Source organism: Stegodyphus dumicola, chromosome 2 (assembly GCF_044657685.1).
Source record: "Stegodyphus dumicola isolate Sdum_Otavi_A_Nest chromosome 2, ASM4465768v1".
Lineage (NCBI taxonomy): Eukaryota > Metazoa > Arthropoda > Arachnida > Araneae > Eresidae > Stegodyphus > Stegodyphus dumicola.
This window is the reverse complement of record NC_140769.1, coordinates 175,392,842-175,416,292: the sequence shown is the minus strand read 5'-3', so window position 1 is coordinate 175,416,292 and position 23,451 is coordinate 175,392,842. Positions and strand designations below refer to the sequence as shown.

Sequence of the window (23,451 nt, the reverse complement as noted above, 5' to 3'; positions counted from 1 at the left end):
CATTAGAGCTTTTTTATGTGCTATTTTATGAAGTGCTATTTCAGTGTTATTTTCTAAACAAACAGGAGCAGGGGTAGCGGAGTCATCAGCAGAACTAGAAACTTCAATTTCATCTAAAGATTCGGAAGCTGTACTTTCATCAGAGGGAGCAGATTCTGGAAGCTTCATAAATTTCTCATAACGTATGGTTGTCCCATTGTCTCTTCTGGATAATACATTGTTTTATAGAGGTTTCTTAAAATTCCTTCTTTAAATAAACTTTTTATTTTGTAATACCATTTCTATTGGTTACAGATAAAAAAACATCACGGACGAAAACGTTGCGGAGGAAACACTACAAGAAGAAAACATAGCAGTAAAAAACATCATGATAGAGAAGGAAGCAAAGAGAAAATATTGCAGTTCTAAAACAAGTGATAGGAAAAAAAGCGGTGACAAAACTTTGCAGTTTTAAAACATCATGGTATAATACATCGGTAATAACTTGCAGGTAACAATGAAACAACTACAAGTCATCGCAAACATTTATTTTTAGACTTTAAAACTTTTAAATACAGGTTCATATAATGATTTGGGGAATATTCTTACCTTTATATTTTCTATTTTTAAGTTAACTAGTAGGTTTTTACTGAAAAATAAAATTAAAAATTTAAGCATTCAAAAGCTGCAAACGAGTGTAAAATTAATGCTACATATCGCTACAGTTAACAGAATTGTTAACTTGTAAGGATTATGTTAATTTTATTAACAGTTAAATTTTAAGTTCCTTTCCTGTCAAATTCTTAACTTCAACTTACTACTTCCGGCCAGAACATAGTTTTCGAATCACGTCTGAATACATAATGAGGAGGAGCGGTATTTAAACCGCGAAGTTTACTTGCAGAGAGAGAGAAACAGAGTTTCTGATTTACGCGCATCTGTCTTTTGGCCATTCTCTCTCTCTCAAAGCTGTTTATACGCTCGGCCGTTCTCAGGCCCTCGATAGCTTCGCAGTCATCTGGTGTTTAAGAGGTTAACTGCATTAGAAACTTGATAGCTTCGGTTATATTTCATTAGTTAATCTTAGTTTTATTTTAATTCTTAGTCTCTTAAGTTCAAGCTCAAGTGTCGGCTTTGATTGTACACTCCAAGACGGAGTTTTGTTAAATCTTATTGGAATAATAAAGGGTTAGTTTACCCTTCCATCTTGTTGTTTCTTGCCACACGAATTTAAGCGATTATTCGCTAACTAGTTATCAAGATTCGTCACTTTCTACAGTAACTGAGAATTACAGTAGTGAAAGTCTTACAAACTTAACTATTAAAAATCATTATTTAATTATTCGGTGATTTAAAAAAATTGGATTAGCAGAAGTCTCTTCATACTGTTGGATTAGTGAAGCGAATATGATAATACACCGTCTACAATGTCATCGACATGCCATGATTTGCGGAGGCTTTTTTTTAAGACAATATTTTATGTGACGATGTTTTTGAACTGCGAAGTTTTTCAATCATTATATTTTCTACGACGATGTTTTACACTAAAATGTTTTAGAACTGCGATATTTTCTCCTTGCTTTTCTATTAGCTTATGATATTTTTTATGACATTGTTTCCTTGCGTTATTCCATGATTTTGTCTACGATGTTTTGGTTTATAGTTTATATTGATGAGAAACTTATCAATAGTTACCATATTGAGGCCCTCGTGCAATTTTTGATTGCGCACGTAGAAGTGTGCGTTAGTAATGATGCGGAGATATTTACCTCTTTCGGAGTGCTATTTATACGCAATACGTATTGCGATTACAGTGCCATATGTTTGCAGCTTTTGTAACTATAATTTCGATGCTCTGATGCTTTGGTTGCATATTCTGGTTTACAGCGGAAATTAATTCCGCTCTTACCAGAGCTTATCAGCGAATCCCACGAGGGGCCTCACACATAAGGGCTCATCAAATTGGTCCACCATAAAGGTGTATAATTTCGAAACTTCTGTATAACGATCTTACAGCTTTCAAAATAAACATACCGCTTGTTGCGTTCCTATATCATCTTTGTTTGCGAGATTACGGATGTACAAAGGGTGTTTATACAGTTTTAGATTGACCCTAAAAAGGTACGCCCTGTTTCCAATGTTTCTATAGTTAAATCATTAGTACCAAGGAAAACATCCGCCGATTCTAAATCAATTGCAGTGTCTTTAAATCCATCTGCAGCAACAATAAACAAAGTACTAAAATAAAATTTAGAAGTTAAGAGAAAGTAAAGATGTAACATTCACCAGCTTTTACGGAGGAATATGGCTCAACACATAATACCTGTAGAACTCTGTATGAAAATTATTTAGCAGGAATAAATAGAAATGCATTGTGGCCCTTTATGAAATATGGGTTTATCTAAATAACTGCCACAAAAAAGGCCTATTTAATATTGAAAACAACGAGCAAAAATGTACAGACCTGGTTCCATCAATTCAAAAAAAAAAAAAAAAATTCAGTGGGGCTATTTATGATTGTCGCAAGTTTCTCTTAGAATAGGAAATTAAAAGTAATAAACGTTACAATCAGCTCAGGGAAGGTTTTAAGTCCGATATTTGGAGAAGAAATTCCACTTCTTTGTTCCAATGACTTTCAAAGAGTGAAAGTTCATCAAGACAAAGACACAAGGTCATACTTGGAAAAGTACCACTACATTCTTTGAAAAAATGAAGACTTATACAAGTATTGCATATCTATATATATATTAAACATATTTCTGCGAAGCTCCCTGACGTTTCACCTATCGACTATTGCAATTTTAGTCTCTTGAAAAGAGCTCCGAGCACAACCCACTACGATTGATGGATTCTGAAAAGTAGTGGAAAACGAATGGGAATTAGTATCCCACAAAATTTTACGTAAAGTCCATCTATCATGGAAATCACGATGCAAACTTATAGTCCAGAGAAAAGGCTACCAGATCGAACATTTAAATGCTGATTACATTTTAAACATTAACCTTCTAAAAATGTGTAAACACGTTCTGCATAATTTAGTTGAAACTTAACTTGTTTCTCCTTCGAGTTATGCTTCTGTGTTTCATCTTCCTAGAGTTGGATGCTGCAGCTATCTAGACAGGTAGTGGCAAAAATAAATAGCATTTCCCGCTACCTTAATATCTAAAAAAGGAATATTTTAAGGATTGATAGTTTTTCAGTTAGAGCAGAAATTCTAGGAAAATTATGAAACATTTGAACAAAGATCGAAGCCATTGATAAACCTCGTTGAACATAATTCTCGTATGTTCTGAAGTTTCCTACAAGCATATTAATATAACGTTGCATGCACATGAAAATGGGCAAATTAAAATTTTGAACATTATATTCAGGGTCATTAAATGATTTCTTTCACTATAGCTAGAATATTGTTTTCACTATATAGCTATCATGCATACATTCATATATAATGAATCTTAATACTTTCTATTAACATTTAAAGTTAGAAAATTTCAAAAAAACACGATAAAACAGATATACGACTAGTTATACTTTAAAAGAATTACACGTTTTGTTGTTTTTTTATATCTATATTTATTAAGATTATAAAATCACTTACGTAAACCCAAGTATTTATAGCTAAATTGTCATTGAGGCCATGGACGATAATTCTCGTTAAAGAGTCTGGGTTGAACGTTGATTTTTTCACGCTTTTTTGATGGCGTGGTGACAGAAATATTGGTCGATTCTTGTTTCTTCTAGTGAATAACAGAAACATTGTTCTGATAACTTCTGGTGGCTCCGGTGGTACACTGAGAGGGCGATAAATTGGATGATAGAATGGCGGGCCACTTGAAAAACATCCCAAATCAGGATAGCAAGCAATTTTTTCGACAAATACTGCAAAAAAAGTAAAGAATGTGAAACTGGAACAACATATTATTGTTATAAAAAGAAAGTATGGTTTCTATCTTTCAGCCATCATACTCTTATCATGATGGAAAATGACTAATCTTATTATTTTACTTACTTAATCTTCCATTTTTATTTCCTTGTGCGAAGTAGAAAGGAAGTATTGTAATCGCGAAAAATTTCGGTATCATATTTCAACGAAAATATCCATTTTGGCAGCTATCGAATGCAATTTAACGATGTTTTTGCATGACATCTGCGCGTAAAGGCAGAATAAAGTACTCTTTCCCCCCAAAAAAATTACAAAACTTATTGAATATGAATTCTGAAGAGAATTTTCGTGGCGTCTGCGCGTCCGTACGTACTCGCGTAATTCAAAAACAAATAGCCTCAGAACATTGAAATTATGTATGTACGACTGCTTTAACATGTAGATGTGTGCACCTCGTATTTTGGTTGCAGTCAGCCGTACCAAAAGTATATATAAAAGTATATAAATATATACTTTTGGCGCGGCCGATATATTTAATATATATATATCTCCTTTAATCTTATATATTTGTAAATTGGGTATTTTTTGCTTTAAAAATGATTGAATTATGCTGTTCTTATCTTCCAGTTAAGGATTTTATGCTTTTAGTAAATCTGTATGCTATATTTGTAGCATTATAAACAATTTAAAAGTCTTTTTAAGTGCGGCTAAGTCTAATTTTTGTTTAGCATGGCAGCCATATGTGTTTACATTTGAAACTTAGCAGAATAGTGGATTTTTAGCCAATCTAGAGAAACTAAGCTTCGCAGCAACAAAGATAACGCCTTCATTTATTTTTGCAAATTAAATCATGCTTTATCCATTCTGGAACTTATTCGAGAAAATAAGTGTTTAAGATTTACTTCGTAATTTTTAATGTAGATGTTTTTACTTTTTATGTATTTTTGCCTTGTATCGAAGTGGTAACTGACTTAATTGAATGAGAAATACTGAATCGTCTGTGAAAAACTATTTCTTTCCTTGTTTGTTTAATTTCTTTTATACATCGTTTCAGATTTATTATAGTTTTTGAATAGAGCAAGTAGCAACGATTAGATAATTCTTCAGATGATATAAATTTTTTGCATTCTGAGTTAAGATGAGCGTAACACTATTAAGTGAACATAGCGGCAGAGTGTTACTATGGTAAAAAAATGTATATTTTAAAGGTGCCTTTATTGTGATTTATGCGCTATCGACTAAGTAGATTTAAGTCAATCCAATAAGTTTAAATGAAATGCGAGAAAAATGTGTATAATTTAGTAATCCGTTAAATGAAGTCATGGGGTGTACGCATCAGATTTTTTGTAATAGCAGTTCAATAACTCAACTAATCTCGTCATAGGCTCTCCTTCCAATTCTCTAAAATTTAAAACATTTTCTAAAAGTTTTTAAGCTTTCTTTAATTATAGTTAGTTTTCTATTTCTCAGTTACATCGAATATAACCTTTAGTTGAACCTTTTAAGAAATTTTGAGTTCTATAAAATAGTAAATAGTATCGCATACATAGTAACATAGTAAATAGTATCGCAGGTTGACAGTTTCTCAAGGTCACGGGTAAAGCATGGACGATTGCGGCTGTAATACTTTGTGGCATGGGGACAGTTAACATCTGTTGAGCTAGAATACCTGTCCAGAGGCTGTGGTAAGGGAAGAAGAACCCTGGAATATATTTCTACTTGTTGGTCAAAAATGGGAGAAAACTTAGACAAGTAACCTACGTGTGCTTTACTTGAAGAGTCGAATGCAATCCAATCTAAATCAAATTACGATAACTCGACGTTTTGTGTCATTCTCTTCGAACTCGATTGATCTAGAAAATACTGTAACATAGATTTCGGTATAGCTTTAATTATTTAATTTAATACGGCTCGTATCCCAGAAGTATTTATTTGAGTATGTTTCTTTATTTTGACGCACAGCCGGTATAGTGGTTAGTGACCCTGACTGAGGTAATGATCCCGGAGGTCCGGGCTTGAATCCCGGATAAGGCATGGTTATAACTGTCTGTCCCTTCAATAGGTGGCAACGGTGGCCACCTATTTAGGTGCTTTCATAATGAAATTGCCAACACTTCCGGCCTTTAAAGCTGCGCAAAGCCAATGGCTATTAAATAAATCACCCTACCATTTTTAAAATATAAAAATAAAAATGAAACATCATTGCGATGGAAAATAATCAAAATGTACTAAAAACGAAAACACAAAACAAAAGCGAAAAAATGCTAATTTTGTTTGGGGGAATTAAGTATTAATTTGTTTGCCATCATAATATTGGAGACAGAAAGCATGACTGATTCTAGAAGTTTTTACATAAATTAGATAAAGGAAATGAAAGGCAAAAAAAGGGGAAACGTTCCTTCGAAGCATGTAAATACTAGGAATCTATTTTCAGTTTCTTTTTAATAGTTCTTAAAAAATGTCTACTTTAATATGGCATGCATATTTGGATGGTTTTTCGTTATAAAATTTCGGAATTGTTTTAAAAATTAACTTTTATAAAGTAAATTATAAATAAACAATACGTTAAAATACCTTTTTGTCAATTAAGTCTAAATTCAAATTTATACAAAGAGAAGAAAAGAAATTTAATTAATTGAGAAATGCGATAAAATATACACAAATAATAAATTTTACAAAATTGAAACGTTCAACGCTATTAAAAAACTTCTAGCGCGACTTTTACAAAATTTGTTATTTAAATACGACTTCAGACTTGGAATCAAATTCTGGAAACAATATCATGCCCTTTCATAAAATATGCAATTGTGCGTCAAATACCGTTAAGCTATCTTTCACGGCCGTTTGACGAAAACTTTTCCCACAGAATTATTCTTAAAGTTTTGCAAATGCATCACGAATTTAAATAAAATTAATTCAAATCCCAGGTACTATGTTATATCAGAAGTTCTGAATTGATTAACTACGGCCTGATTTAGTTGCATAATCAGGCCGTAGTTAAGACGTAATAATATTGAAATATTTTTAATGTAGGCCTTGTACGGATTATTTTAATTTTATAACAGTTAATTTAAATTTTGAAACTCTTTCCTTTATTATCTTGTTACCCATTTATAACTCCCTGCCAGAATGAATTTTCAGTATCGCGTTACATGTAAATGAGGTAGAAACAGTATTTAATGCGTTCAGTTACTTCCGTAGAAGAGCTCGGAAGTTGTCAGTACATCGCATTCTGCCGTCTGACCACGTCGTTGCTTTAAGCCTATCTTACTTACGTTCCGGCCGTAGCCTTACGTGATTATTCGTATCTTCTAAAGAGGTTTAAATAATGACCAATTCGGGTAGCTATTTCTGTACAGCTTCGGCTAAGTTTTAGTTAGTTAGAATTTAATTAGTTTCTTATTTTCCAACTTAAGTCCAAGTGGAGGCCCTCCTATAAGCCCGAGACGGACGATCTGATATATTATTCTTTGAGAGTAATAAAAGGGTATTTTAGCCCTTCGTTAGATTTTGTTAGGGAATAATCTTCTTCAACTCCAGTTGCCAACGATACGAATTTTAACTAGAACTTCGTAGCCTCTTTAGGGCTCGTTTTCTCTTTAGGGCTCTTTAGGGCTCGTCTTCGTTTTTCTTTCTTATTTTGCGTTTCTATATTCGCACATTAATTTTGCGATAAAAGAAAGTTAATTAAATCAGGAAGACTGGTTATCATCGCAGACATAAACATCAGTGACATACATAGTCTATCTTGGAGGCGGGTCATCAGAAAGCAGTTCAAGGAACTTTTTACCGCTATTCCGTTTTTGGTCTTCTTATTTAGACTCGGTTGATGTAATTACCGGTTGCAGAAATATCAGAATTACTCTTTCTTTATTTACTATTTTTTATTTACGAAAATTACTCCTCCTTTATTTTCTAAAGTATGCTCGGGTATCAACACCTGTTCCTACAGAAAATATATGAAGAGCTCATATAACAAATCCGATTTCTCCAATACCAACTGTTAATGCCCATAGCCCGAGAAGGAGAAGGGAAAACCTGGCCAGAGGAATGATTAGTCCGACGGAGTTATCCTTCTGTTATCCTTGGCGAGTCCCGGGTGGCTTTTGGACAGGAAGTAATAAAAAACAAGAAATAAAAAGTAAAGAGAAAGGACGAAAAGGGATAGGGAGGGCAAGGGGACTTTTGACCTAGGATGTCAGAGGGGACGATCCGATATATTTTGGCTGAAAGGCCGTCGCCATTTTTTGTTATGCAGAGATTGTTTTTCTCATCCGGCGGAGACAATGCCGGACTTACCTATCCATGATTGTACTTATAATGTATAATAATCAAGAATTGTTTTCTTGAATTGTAATAAAGTTTATTGTAATAAATAATTAAATTAATAATTGTAATAAAGTTTATTGTTAAACAAACAATAAAAGAGTGTCATCTATGCATCGATCGACAGTAACATGTGTGTGAAGGAAATGAACTCCACGCTACGGATATACAATAATTCTTATTTTCATCGGTACGACTACGGCAGTTCAGTACACCAACTACAGCATAAATTATTTCTAATCTTTCAAATGGCTCTTGCTTTCCCATACAAGCTCTAATTACATGAAAAATAATCCCAAACCCTAGAAAAATTAAAATATAAACCTCAGAGTGACCACAAAGTCAAAATAAATGTTGAAACAAATAGGATTCCCACCTGCTGATCTTACAAATACACTGCCTCAAAAACAGGAAAAATATCATTTATGTTAGGCGGTATGTAATTTGAAACTATGGTGCAGGTCTCAAACAATTCCCTATATTTTGTATTATTTAAATCCGTAAAAAAGTACATGAAAAAGCATAATATGATTAAAAAGTAACAAAAAAGCAATTTAAAAAGTAAGCAACATATAGAGGCAAGTACCAGTATAACATGCAATTTAAAGAGAAACAACGAAAGGCTTATCTGAAAAGACATCATCACATTACAAAACAAATGCTCAGCTTACAATCACCAATTTCATTACGGAGGTTATTATGAGTTATATATATATATATATATAACAAATAGGATTATATATATATAACAAATAGGATTACGGGTTATATATATATATATATATATTTAGTTTACTACTTTCTACTTATATATACGGGTTATACATACAGTTAAAAGGAAACTACTGCCATATTATTCGAAACTGCTGGTACATTATTAGAACTGCTACCACATTATTCGGTTCGTCAAGCAGGAAATTGTTTTAAATTGTAGTGAATTTGTTTGCTGATGGCTTAAAAATAGGAAGGCATGGGATTAGACTTTTAATTTAAAAGTATGTTTTTATTTGGCGGCATACATGCGATATGTTCTGGATGTTGTTTAAAGATTACGAGGAAAAGCATTTAAAATTATGCATCTGTCTTAAATTAAACTCAAACTCAAGATTTTAAATGAATTTGCAAGTTCATATTATGGCTATCGAAGGACTAGATGAAATTCTCATTTCATCAACTGAAGAATCTGACAATGAGAAGGCATCAGTGAATTTAACAGTGAATTAATAATTCTCAAATAAAAAAAAAAAAAATTCGAAGGGAGGCGGGCACCTCAAACATATATCAGGTGCTATAGGAAAAATGCAATAAATTTATGGTAGTAAAAAAAAGTAAGAACCTGGAAACCAAGCTTGAGAGGTGTCCAAAATAAATTTAGGTATGTGAAAAATTTGCAATTTCTTTATTGGGAGAAAGAGTTTAGAACATCTTCTGACTTGAAAAAAAGTATTAAAAAATTGTGAACTTTACCCTAATTGCAGATTCAAAGAATTAAAAATACAGGCATTACAACTGATGACATAAATCAAGAAATAAAATACCTTAAAATTACACTTATTAATAATTAAATTTCACGCAATTTTAATTCCAAAAATTACTTATCAAGTCATGTTAATTTGAATTTATTTTTAGTTACGGTAGGATTTACTTAAAACAAGTGTGCAGGTGAAGTACCTTTACTGTTAACTCACCTTTTTCCTTTTGAAATCATTTCCTGCTCTCCATTACCATATTACTCCAAGTTCTTATTTACAAACATTTAAAAATGTATTTTAATACACTTAAACATTCATTTACTTCTACTAATAAATTAAAAATTAAATTTTAAGTTTCAAATTTCTCTCAACCACTTTCTCACTTTAAATAAATATTTTAAAAGTTAATTTTTTAAATTTAACTTTACGAAATTGATGCTAATTAAATTTGCAATTTTACAATAAGTTTAATATCTACAACCATTTTACATTTTTTTATTTTTACAGACTAAATATTTTCACCTCAACTCAGTACTTTCGTTTTGTTTTTCCATTTACTTAAGCTTTCCTGCTGCAGCTCAACTGGACATTTTTTTTTAAGACAGGATTCTCGATTACTCGGTTTATAACCGGTAAATAGCCATGTCAATTACTCGGTAAATAGCCCCATGTTGATAAATTTGCTTCATTCAAGTTTTATTTTTCTTTTCTAATTTTCATTCTAATTAATTTTTTTTGATTAATTCTGTTTTATTTACTTGCCCCAATTTTGGGCAATAATGCCTTTTTAATTTTTTATTATAGTTTTCTTTTCCTTTTTAGGCTATAGGCCTTTTTATACATTTTTTTCCTCCATTTCGGAAAATGTTTTACCAAATTAGGAAACCTTTTACATTAATTATTTTTTAAATTTTACTTATTATACTTTCGATTAATTTCTTCTAAAGAAATTTTTTTCCACATAATGTTTACTTAATTTTTTTTGCTTTTGTTTTACAATAGCTGTTTTTGATTTTTAAAGCATTTTAACAGTTATGCTTTTTCTTGTGTCGAAATTTAATTTATATTTGTTTAGCACATTGCTTTTGTTTTCCCCAATGGTTTTGGTATTTTTGTACTCTAAAATTAAATTGATGTTTCATTAATTTTTTTAGCAGATTTCTTTTGATTTACGCAATAGTTATTCTAGTTTCTTTACAAATTATATAATCTAATCTAACATCTCATCGGCAGCATTCAAGCTGCATCAAAATAAATCAAAAATCAAGTTCTCAATTTCAGACTGTTGCCATTCAGAGGCAGAGAAAAGTGTCTCTCTTATTTAAGTATTATTTTTATAATCCTTTTAAAATGATTATGATTTGTAGCTTGGGGTCACGTCGGAGCATGTTATACCTGGCTGATTAATTAACTAAACTTTTAAAAAAATTATTTGGTGCATTATTTTAATTTCCCTTAAGTGATCCTTATTGGTATTTTCTTTTAATTTTTATTTAGAAAATTTTTCTGTATTAGCGATTATCTAGGTATACTTCAGAAATGTAGTTTCATTGAAAATTCTTCCGTTGCGTCTAGGAAAAGCATAAGGAATTTTCAAAAAATTTTTATATATGTTTTATCATATTTTAATATAAAGTTGTTTTTATTTCAGTTTTAAAACGTTTTTATTTTAAATTCGATATGTGTTATTTCCTGTTTTGAAGTTACCAGTTTTCATGATTTAATTAAAATTTAATTATTATCTCTTGATTAGTGTATATAATCAAGATATAATAATTAAATCAATAATGTTGTTAAGCTATCTAACAGGAATAATATAAATCGAAACTGAACAAAAATATAGCATAAAAAATAACAAACAGTTGAAAATGATTTGAAGTGTAACATTTTCAATAGAGCCACATTTTTTAATTACATCTGCATGGTTATCAAAATATATTTCACAATTAAATTAAAATCTGAGTTTAAATATAAATAAATTTACAATAAGTTAAGAAAATTAAACCAATTTATCTTTTCTTTAAAACTAATATTGGAACGGCATTAAAAATCTTGTGTTAGAAATAGCAAGAAAATGAAAATGTTTGTATTATCGACGCAGTCAACAGACCAATGTTCATACGTTTATACAGTGTTAAGCTTTACTAAACATTTTTTTAAATATTCGCCATACTATTTATATTTTATTTCGATATCCAGATTTACTTCGGATATTATCATCTGTAAATATTTTTACTGTTTGGAGATGCAAAAACGGTTCACAAAGTTTATACGAACTGTTAATACACAAAAATACTAATTTCATTTTTAAAACACTAATCAAAATCAAAATATTTAATTTAATTATTCTTTGATTTGAAGCTGTGGATGGCTATGATTTGTAAAGCAATTTAAAACCGAATCCTAAGTTACAAACATATATTATATGTACTATTTGACGAACCAAATGTATGTATTAGACACACGAGAATTTCACAAGATAACCTAAGCAATTTTAACAATATAAATTAAAAGAAAGGGCATATAGTTGTAAATCAAAGAAATAAAAATAGAATTTATAAAAATTGTTAGTCCAAAGGGATTTGAATCCCGAAGGGCTATTAGTTTCGTTTTGGCATTTTGCGTCGGACTCATAAATGTCGGTTCACTTTTCAAACTGTTGCCACAAAATGTTAAGAGTCCTGCATTATATTTGAAGAAATTAAATAATGAAAAATCTGCATAAATGTATGTATATTTCTCGTATTGTGATAAAACAACGGTACATAGAGTCATCGAATTTTGAATAACGTAATCCTCCAACGAATATGAGCATGTGGAAGACCAAATTTGAAATTTGAAATTTGTTTTATGATCGATTTCCTATTTTTTAAAACTTTGACGAATTTTTGATTAACAAACTCAAGGATTTCAAAGCGAGCAATGGCAACGTTGTGCAGAAAAAACATTTTTATCTCCAGCGCGTGAGTCTCTGTATCGGAAATTCTAAAGATATGCTCGTTTTAAAACTAGTATTTTGCGATATTGCTGTTGCACTGGATCTTATGGTTTAAGTGCGAGGAACATGATATTTAATAAAGAAAGGTAACACACAAAATGTTAAAAAACGCCCCTTTGGACGTAATTTAAAATCTGAAACATTTCAGATTTTGTTTTTTATTATTTAATTTTGTCAAATAACTACATCGAGAATTTTTGCAGCTTTATTTGCAGATTAAATTTCGTTCTTCTCTTCTTGTTGCTAAATGGCACTGCGTGTCTCTGAAGTTCTGCGATAATTCTGTTTAAGACTGGCAGTATCTAAAATTCAAGAAGTAGTGATAATACTGTATTCAAATATACCCAATCTAGTTTAAAAGCGAATTTATTTGAATATCACAAATTATATAATCTAATCTAACACCTCATCGGCAGCATTCAAGCTGCATCAAAATAAATCAAAAATCAAGTTCTCAATTTCAGACTGTTGCCATTCAGAGGCAGAGAAAAGTGTCTATCAAAATCGGAACAATGCGTTTGGAGATGAAAAAAGGTTTGGTATTAGCTCAAGGCAGGCAAATTAAATTGAAATAAAAAAGTATAAATGCTGTTTCATTATTAGTTATGACAAATATTATAAATCAGATAATAAACACAGAAAAATATTTTATGACTGAAATTAGCTTTAGTCTAAACTTTAATAAGGCCCAAAGACATTACGCTCAATGAAGCATTTTTTTAACGTTTTGTGTATTACCTTTATTTATTAAATATCATATTCTTGGCACTTAAATTCAATTCAACAGCAATATCGCAAAATAATTTTAAAATGAATATATCTTTAGAATTTCCGATACACAGTCTCGCGCGCGCTGGAGATAAAAATGCTTTTTTTTTTTTTTTTCGTACAGTGTTGGCATTGCTCGCCTTGAAATCGCTGAGTTTTTTAAATAGAAAATTCGTTAAAGTGTAGCAAAATATAAAATTGATAGTAAAACAAATTCCAAATTAGAGCTTCCCAAATTAAGGCCCATATTCGGTGAAGAATTACGTTATTCAAAATTTGATGGCTCTAGGTACCGTAGTTTTATCACATTGCAAGAAACATAGATATATTTATGCAGATTCTTCATTATTTAATTTCCTTAACTATAATACAGGGCTATAATATTTGGTGCCAACAATCTGAAAATGATACGCCTTTTTTAGTGATTCAATGCAAAATGCCAAAACGAAATTAATAGCTTTTCTGGGCTAACGCCCTTTGTTCTGATAATCAAAAATTCGAAGTATTATTAAAATTTCATTTTTTTCTGAATCAAACGTAAATCGAAATTATATTCTAATTCTACACCCTTTTGTTTCTTCAGTTATTTGTTAAGGAAGGAATTTGGAGATTGCCTAGATACGTTTTGAAATATTACAGGATCAGACAATATTTTATATTTTAGTATTAGTAATACTTATAAGTATTTCCTTACACTATATAATATAAACTAAGCGAAAAACAAATAAATGAATAATGTAATTAAAATAAATACTTAAATCCATGTTTGCTTATTTCTGTTAATTTATCATTTATAAACTAAATCTTGACTTGAAACTTTTATTTCGAAACAGGTGAAACTTTGTCAATGATTTTTAATGCATATGATTATTTGAACCATAATTATTTTTAAAATTAACATTGTATATATATTCATGAAAATATTTCAATGGTAATCAAGTAGTTGCAGTTGCAGTCAGTAGCGGTGAAGGTATTTCTCAAAGGCTAAGTTACCCGGAAGTTCTGCTGATCTTCATCATATTCATTGTTTTGGCATTTTACGCCCTGTTAACTTTTTAACACATTTTAATTCAGATCTTTCCCGTTTTCCATAACAATAAATTATATACGGGGAATGGAAGATGATAATACCAGGAATTATTATCACCCTGCCTGTGAGTAGGTCACAGCGGAATAAAGGTTACATAAATAAAACAATTAAAGGTGTGAATGGAATAGCCTGCTATTGATGCAGCTAAGAATAAAAGAATTCATTTACATAATCGTAGAGGAAGATAACAGAAGCTTTCAGCTTAACTTTGCAAAGCCTGCGAGAACTTTATGAATGAGAGCTTAACCACTTTCTCCTTTAGTGGTGTAGATCGGCTACTAGAGAAAGAGCTAAAATGCCAGAATTTTCATTCAGAAACCTAAGTGAGGCAGGTCTGAATATGTGTATTAAATTTCATCAAAAAGGTAATTTTCAAGCTATGAAGGAACAAACAGGCAGTCAGTCAGGCACAGAATTTATAAACAACGGGTTATTTTCTATAAACTGCTTCAAGTTCTAGAATCCTAACCAATTCTAAATCCACTTCAAGATTTTTCTTGCAGCTAAAGAATTGTAAGCTTGCTGACCTTTTCTGTTATTAGTAATTCGGAAAAATTGCTGATCTGGTTTCAATGCCCGATGCAGATCTATCGGCAATTTTTCAATAGTTTTTTTTTTTTTTTTAAAGAGTGTAATATAAGACTAAACAATACAAAATAGCTCTTTCATTCAAAGGTTTACAGACTGAGAAAAAATGGGCTTTTTTTCCTAAGAGTAGAAAAGAGATTATTAAAAAACCGATTAAAATTATTAAATCTATAAGATTTCTGATAAGAATGTCTAATTCAACTGGGTTAATATATCCAGTCTATACTATTATAATGGTTTAAATGTAGCCTAGCAAGATAAACAAAAATTTGGATGGGAATATTTTTTTTAGACTGACAACTGTAATTTAGCGAGTTTTTCCTTATAAATTTATATGGATTTTTGCTATTTTTTAATACTCCAATGAATGACATAAATTCTTTGAAAATATTTTGATTGAAACTATTGGTATTTTAAAATTCGTTTGGTTTTGCTGCTTAACCGGGATAGTGATTAGTGACTCTTGACTCTAACTGCCATATTGAAGGGCCCGGGCTCAAATCCGGGAAAAGGCATGGATCATTGTAAATGTATAGTGTTTTTGCGGAATAGGGCACTCTAAATATGCGGCGAGCTGGAAGTCCTCTTGAGAGGTTTATGGTTAGGGGGTCAGGGGTGGGAGACCCTCTGATTCGACTCTCCGAGATGTTCTCTCTCAAAATTTAGGGCGATACTGAGTTAAAGTCGGAATGACAGTTATATGGTGCTCAAAGGCTGTTGTTAATGACAGACACATTTGACTCCTTGCCATGATGAAAGTCGAGGCTTGTGCTGACTTTCGTCATACAATTGACATTGGTAATAAAAGCACCAAGATTCTTTTGATTAATTAATAATAGGGTTTAATATAATTTTTCTAAAGATATTTTCTAAAGATTTCTAAAGATTTTAAATTTAAGGTTTTCTTGTTAAATTTAAGGTTCACAGACAGCGGAATTAATATGACATGCATATACATATTACTTACCGAATCATTATTAAAATAATGTTGATTTACTGGAAAAAAGCTTTAGGTTATATTTTTTGCGGTTAGCTGAGAGACCTTTTTACCTGTATTAGACCTAGATTAGACCTGTTTACATATATTACAATCTTACTTGCAATTCAATCGACCCATTTTATTTTCACGCTCAGTCGTATTTTAGATGAGAAGTCGAAATGAGCAGTTTGAGTTTTAGAAAATACAATTGAGCGTCCTTGGCTGCTCTAGTGAAATCAGGTAAAAGGGATATAGAAACTTAAATTAGAATACATGAATATACTTGTTAAATATAATAGTTCCATATAATACACACTGTTTTTGTTCATGAAATAAGAAACAAGACAACACGATATTTAAAAAACTGGTTTTTCATTTCTTCTTTTATACTGACTGCTATCAAAATCAAAAAATAAGATAAAAATTAAAAAATCTAAAAATAACAGGCAGATACTTATATACATGAATATTTTATGCAGTTAGAGCCCCAAGGTATGAATGCGTTGCAATACTATTTGCCGTTTTATTCCGTTTTCATAGACAGTTGTTGTATATTTTGATGCTACATTTCTTTTTCTTTAAAAACCTTTTTTGTCTTCATTACATTAGTTCCAAGTACCTATTCAAGCTTTCTTCCACAATGTGTTAAATGCATTTATAGTAGTTTTCTAAATAGGCGCACTTAAGTATGCCTTACAATAATCTGAGCATGAGCTATTAAGTACTCAGTTTTCTGCTTTTAAATGAATCTGTGTTACAAAATGAAAGTATTGGTTTTACTTTATATATATGAATTTAATTTTGATAAAGTGAACAACAGAATCATCCTAAAACATGAAAGCGGAAAAATTAAGAAATCATTTTTAACGAAGGCCAAAAATATGCTGATTATACAGAGGCTTTGCGAAAGAGGCCACTCGAAGTATGCTATGTAAGGTAAAGCCAGATTTCAAAACCAAATTTCCTTGAAAGTCTAAAGGTTATTAAGAATTTCCTACAGGCTTTCCTTCTAAAACCGGGAGGCCACAGAGGAAGAAGTCGGAAGATTTCTCTTTCCAGGTTGCTTTTAATTCTTACGTGTCAGCTTGTCAAGTGCCTTGCAATTTGATGTTTTAGAATCTAAAGACTTCACTGATGATCTAAAGACTTCACTGCCTGAAAAACTAAATCAAACATAACGCATGTTCTTTCTGCATGAAATTTGTGAATCTGTAACAAATCTATTTCGAATTCTTTTATAATGGGATTAATATGCTCAAAGGAACTCTAGGAATTCCGAGCTCTAGGAAATAAACTTGATGAAATTCAATCCAGAAGGAAATTTTCTTACTTTAAGTAAAAATTACGAATATTAAAAAATTAAACTTTACTTCAGTGCACAGATTATAGCCCAGTTACATAATACAGGGCATTAAAAATCCATGTATTAAATATGACAATAATATGAAGTTTCACTGCCGTTTATACATATGAAAACGTCATTAAGAAATATATGTGGCTTTCAAACGGTTAATTCTAAACAACTACAGCAGCTGTTCGCACATTGTTTAGACGATTTTCATTGAAACTACAGAAATATTTTACCTTATTTTTTTATGTTTTAAATGTCCCATTTTATAACCCTTATTCATCCATATCTTTATACACCGTAATTTCCAAGATAATAAAGCCTTTATAGTATCGGAAGAGGTATTTTATCCCATGCCCTAGAAGAGCTTTCCAAAGTCTTAATAGGTTGTAGGTCGACGTTTGGCCGATCCGTTTTTTAGAAGTCCATAAGCGCAAAAATACATTGGTGATTTAGATCAGTGAATTTAGAAGGGATATGAGAGAACGGCAGGGCCTTGACACCCTTTTCTTGTTCCATTTCTTCTCCAGAAAATTAACAGTAGATTTTGACGCGTCTCTGCTTGCTTTATGCTCATGCAGTTTTATTGATTGATTGCACTGTGGGTAAAGAGAAGGTATTTCATATTTGAAAACTGGGCATAAAAATGTTTTTGATAATATGTTAAATTGATCTTAAAATTTTTCTCCACTTTCTTTATTTTTCATTTGCTCTTATATGAAAGACTAGCAATAATCATAAATCCCTTAGAAAAACTTTGTTTAGATTCCTTGAACCATGTTTTAAGAATTTTTCCTCCTCTTTGAGGATAATAAATGGATCTCTTTTTATTGAAGTTATTTAAGTACACCCAAGATTAATCTAATGTGACAAAGTTTTCCATTTTTGTCCGGATAAATATTTCTTCTAAAAAATTCTGCAGTGCTTTCTGCTATATGTCGTGGAGAAAGACGATACTCATTACGTTTTTTCGCCTTTTTAAGATTCAAATCAGCATTAATAATTTTTTTGAAGTTGACACTGAGCATTTTAACGATTTTGAAGTTTTCCTTTGACTTGGCGGATTTTCTTTTAATATTACAACATTCGAAATATTCCGTTTTTTTTCCTTGGATACGTATTTGGAACAATTTTTCCACTTAAAGCCAAATTTTGAATGCTTTTATCCTTTGCTGTTGACAACATTACCTATCGCAGCTTTAGAAACCAAAAAACCATGGCTTTCACAGCTTGTTTTAGTAAATAGATACGAATAATTTTCTTTGGAAAGAACACAAGCATAGCCTTCCATCCATCGCTTCTTTGAGAGCGACATTTTGTGTAACAAAACAACATTTGCTCGACAAAATATCAAGCAACAGACGATAATTTATCTTTTTAAAAATATAATTTCAAGCAGAAGATACTTTTGTACAACAAAGCAAAATCGTCTGAAAAATGTACGAATAGCCTCTATATATCTTTCAAAGTATATTTAGGAAGTATGCGTTATGCTTGAATGTTAACTATGACACACGGATTTACAGGTTGAAGCAAGTAGCCTAAGAATCCTTAACTAACTACCTTAACTAACAACTTAAGTAACTGTGGAGTTTCCTTGCTGCACAGACACTATACGTTTTACAAACATCCATGCTTTCTCCGATATTCGAACTCGGGTATTTCGGTAGGGAAGTAAGCATCAGTAAGCATTATCCATTTAGGTGACGATATAAATTACAGCTCTATACAAAGGAAACAGTTTATGTCTGTTGCAACAGTAACAGCTTCTTTTTTTTTTTCGTAAGGCAAAAGTTTATTGGCCGTGTGTAAACAATAACATCTGAAATATCCTCTAGTACGTTTAAAAAAAAATCCTTCATACTTTAGAATTTTCGAGAAGCTTACATAATCGTCTACTAAAAATTTTTAAAAATTCAATTTTTTTCTTAATATAGATTCGATTACTTTACATAAAGCCTCTCTCCTTAACAGGAGCGAAACGTTCGTGGGAAAGTTTCTTAGGAAAACAACTTGTATTCACATTACACGTGTATTACATGGATTGGAAACCATGAAAACTGCTCTGCAATAAATCTTTTCGCAGAGATCTGAGCCCATGCCGAACTGCCACTCATTCAATGTACGAAACATTAGAGGTGTACGACATTTTAAAATGTTACAACAATTTACAGTATTTCTGTGAAAGCTTTAAACGTACTGAGTTTGACCGAAGATATGTATGGATAAAACGTTTTATTTTAAAATCTTTCCAAGACTTTGTAGTTAATTTCAGGCATAATTCGCTTAAAATCTATTTAGGTTTGGAACTAGTTTATGCTCCCCAGCAAGCCAGAATCTATCAGGAAAAAAAACTAAAAAAGGAACTAAAAAAGGATTTATATGTTAAAAATGAACGTGCTTTATGTAAAATGAAAACAAATTCTATCTCCTTTGTATTCGTTCTAAAACGCTTTGAAAAATGCTAGTTCGTCCCGGTTTCAAGCTCACATGAACGGCTGTTTGTAGAAACATTAGGGATTTTTGAGAAGCAGGCAAGATGAAAATTAACAGCGCCTTCGGCGGGAATCGAACCGCAGATCTCTCAATTACGCGCTGAGCGTGCAGACCACTACACCACGAAGGCTTGAGAAATACCTTGTAAGTTGGGCGGTGGATTCTAGCAAATTTCCCTTGGAAGGTTATAGATTCTGGCTTGCTGGGGAGCATAAACTAGTTCCAAACCCAAATAGATTTTAAGCGAATTATGCCTGAAATTAACTACAAAGTCTTGGAAAGATTTTAAAATAAAACGTTTTATCCATACATATCTTCGGCCATAAACTCACTTCTTGCGCTAACAGGATCGAACAACGCTTGTGACAATACAACTAATGTAAAAGTACAAATTTTAAATTTAATACGTAGGTTAGTAATCAAAAACTACACAATTATATTTAAATCTAAGTTGGCTCAAAACTCTAACCGACGCAGCCTTTTAAATGTCAGCAGCAAATAACGCAAAACCGTATAATTACAAATTTATCAGAGATAAAATAAGTATTGTTTTCATTGTTCAATAAGTAATGTTTCCCCGAAAGGCAGAAACAGGCTTTGTCTTACAATCCCAAAACCTCAGCTTAAATACTCTCTAACTCAATTTACATTCTGGTAAGGAAACGAAATGGGGAAGTTGTAGTAAAGATCTAAATCATAATAATTGGTTAATTTCAAATAATAACCAACGATGTCTTTGACGGAAACACCCGTGTCCGCATGGAAATAGCCCTTGCATGCTTTGCTTGAATCAATTAACCAGCTAAGCTAGTTTGCTGAAATGAAATTTTAATAATTTGAATAAGGACATCTCTTTAACCTAATCCGACAAATTTAACTTGCATAGCGCGACTTACATTGTCACAAAGTTAAACACAACAAATACTAAATGAACGCAAAAATAAATAACAATAACAAAAATGCTGTTACACATTTTGGACTTACATAGATTTTTTTATTGCAATTATATGTGAAATTGTTGTATTTTTCTGTTGTATTTTTTTATTGTTGTATTGTTGTATTTTTTTAAAATATAAACATGCAGTTGGCTTCGTAATAGATCGAATGACTACAGGTCCGATGACAGGTTAATAAAATTTACTCTTATCAAATAAAAACACTTCAAAGTTCTGGAATTTTCCACAGAAATACTCATACAGGTGTTTACAGTATCACAGAGTACAATTAGTAGTTATACTTTAAATTACTAAGAACGTTTAAGAAGCACAATGCAAAGTAAAGCGTACTTAAGCAGAAAGCTAACCCGGAGGTACTGTCTTCATTTACAATAAATAGTGTCTCACAGGTGTGTTTGTGTAGTGAGTGTGTTTGGTAATGGTGAATAGATGTGTTACTGGGAAAAAAACAAATATTGACGGTGTTAAAATGCTTCGTATCAAGGTATTTAGCATGGAATATAAAGTAATATGTACGCTTGCATCCTGAGATATCAACAAAGGTCATCAAACAAAAGTATATATTAATTTAACCAAAGTAACTTATGCTACTTTCATTCTCAACATTTTCATACATTTTTCAAAAAGCAGCAGCAGACTAACAACATAGAACCATATACAATACAAGACCACAACCGCATACACCCAAAAAAATAAATAAATAAATAAATAAATAAAATAAAATATAGATATATATATATTTATGTGTGTAAATAACTGAGTATATGTATTAAAAACACAAATTAAACAGTATTTATTAATTTAACTATCATAATTTATTACAAGATTAATTATTTTACTATCATAATTTATTACTAGTTAAATAATGTTAATATAACACAATGAGGCACACTGTTATTTATATAAGCTCATAGTTCTAAAAATTCATTTAAGGCGGTGAAGAATAAACCATCCCTTACATATGGACATTTAACAGATAGCAAAGAACAGTATGAGAAAAAATCGGTGAGGTATAATATTATTTAAAGGCGAAACTATATTCAAGCGATCTAGAAAGAAAAGAGAATCCAGAAGATCCGAGAGGGAAATAGCGCGATGCCCAAATTATCCCTCTCATCCCCAAATTTTCCCTCTCTCGAGATTCTTTAAGGGCTTTTTAAGTGTTGACAGACGTGAACTGATAACGCTGGCGTCTGTTTCGAGTTGATACACAAAGGAAGCCACAAGCAATGGCAATTTCAAGTATTTTTTAATGCTTTAAACTGATGAAAAATTAAGATTTATTGATTTAAAGGCACTTATTTATAGAAATTTGATTTAGTTTAGATGAAAGAAAAGTACTTATCTTAAAATTCCAGGCTTTTGGAGTACATCCTTACATTGTCCGCTGTTTTATTCTCGTCAACATCGGAGCCGAAATTCATTGGAATGATATAGGTTTTGTAGGGGAAAAATAAACATTTTTCAAAGAAATTTAATTGATAATCACCAAGAGGAAAGGGAAAAATTTTCACTTTTTTACGGAGCGCAGCGATCGTGCTGCCGCTTGCCTCGGTGATCACACAGCCCCCGCTTCTAGAAATTACTAGAAAGCAATATGAAGGACGAATTTCGGTTACAGCTAATATACTGGTTGTATTACATTTATTCAGTTACAATACTTATTATGGTAAGGCAGGGACTGGACGAAAATGTCGCCAAACGGTCTCCAAGTTTGGCAACTTTTGGCTATTTCTCGGCAACTTGGGTGAAAAAATAAGTCTTCAAAACCGTTGCCAGCTTGGCGATGTCTCCCCAAATTAAAGAGATACCAATTTACGCAATGTTTTCGCGTTACATTACACAGAAAAATACAAGAATTTCACATATAATTGCAAGAAAATTATCTACCTATGCATAACTTCGTAGAAATAGCATTGTGAAAATGTTATTTTATTCTGATAACATTACGAATACATTAAATCTTGTATCATAAGCTACTGAAAAAAATTATAAGCTATTGAAAAAAATTATATAAGTTAGTTTCTCCCTCCTTTCTGCAGGCCATCGTGGCATAATTGGAAGCATACTAGACGCGTATTCGAGAGGTCAGGAGTCGAAGTCCCGGCAAGTCTCCTGCTTCAAAATTATCTAATGGCTCTGCAAGTGGCACCTGAACTAAAAGGTGGTGGACGATAATTCCTCATCCCAATGATCTGGCGAATAGAGCCTTTAATCCCAGTCACTCTTTAAAAGAAAGAGTATATAGGTATTTTCTCCTTCCTTTCCGCATACCATCGGGATGTAATTCGAAGCATCCTCGACGCATATTCGAGAGGTCCAGAGTTTGAGGCCCGGAGAGGGCACTACATAATTTTTACGTCTCCTGCTTTAAAACAAACTAATGACTCTATAATTAACTAATTAAATTTTGTTTTCTGTCCTCTCTAATTAAATATAATAATATCTAACTTTTGCCATTATTAGAAGATTAAATTAATTTTCAAATTCTATTTCATTTCGCAGATTTGCAAGCGGATTTTATAGCAAGTATACAAAGCTATATATGTATGTTTAATAAAAAAGATT

At 31.5% G+C, this 23,451-nt stretch overlaps 1 protein-coding gene across 1 annotated transcript in view; it reads right to left on the bottom strand.

Moving 5' to 3' along the window:
• LOC118186971 (pancreatic lipase-related protein 2-like) overlaps positions 1-23,451 on the bottom strand; it is a 91,165-nt gene that overhangs the window by 45,425 nt on the left and 22,289 nt on the right. Inside the window, exon 2 of the mRNA XM_035357136.2 lies at positions 3,578-3,858. Within this exon, the coding sequence (XP_035213027.1) occupies positions 3,578-3,858 (281 nt within the window). The remainder of the gene's footprint in view (positions 1-3,577; positions 3,859-23,451) is intronic.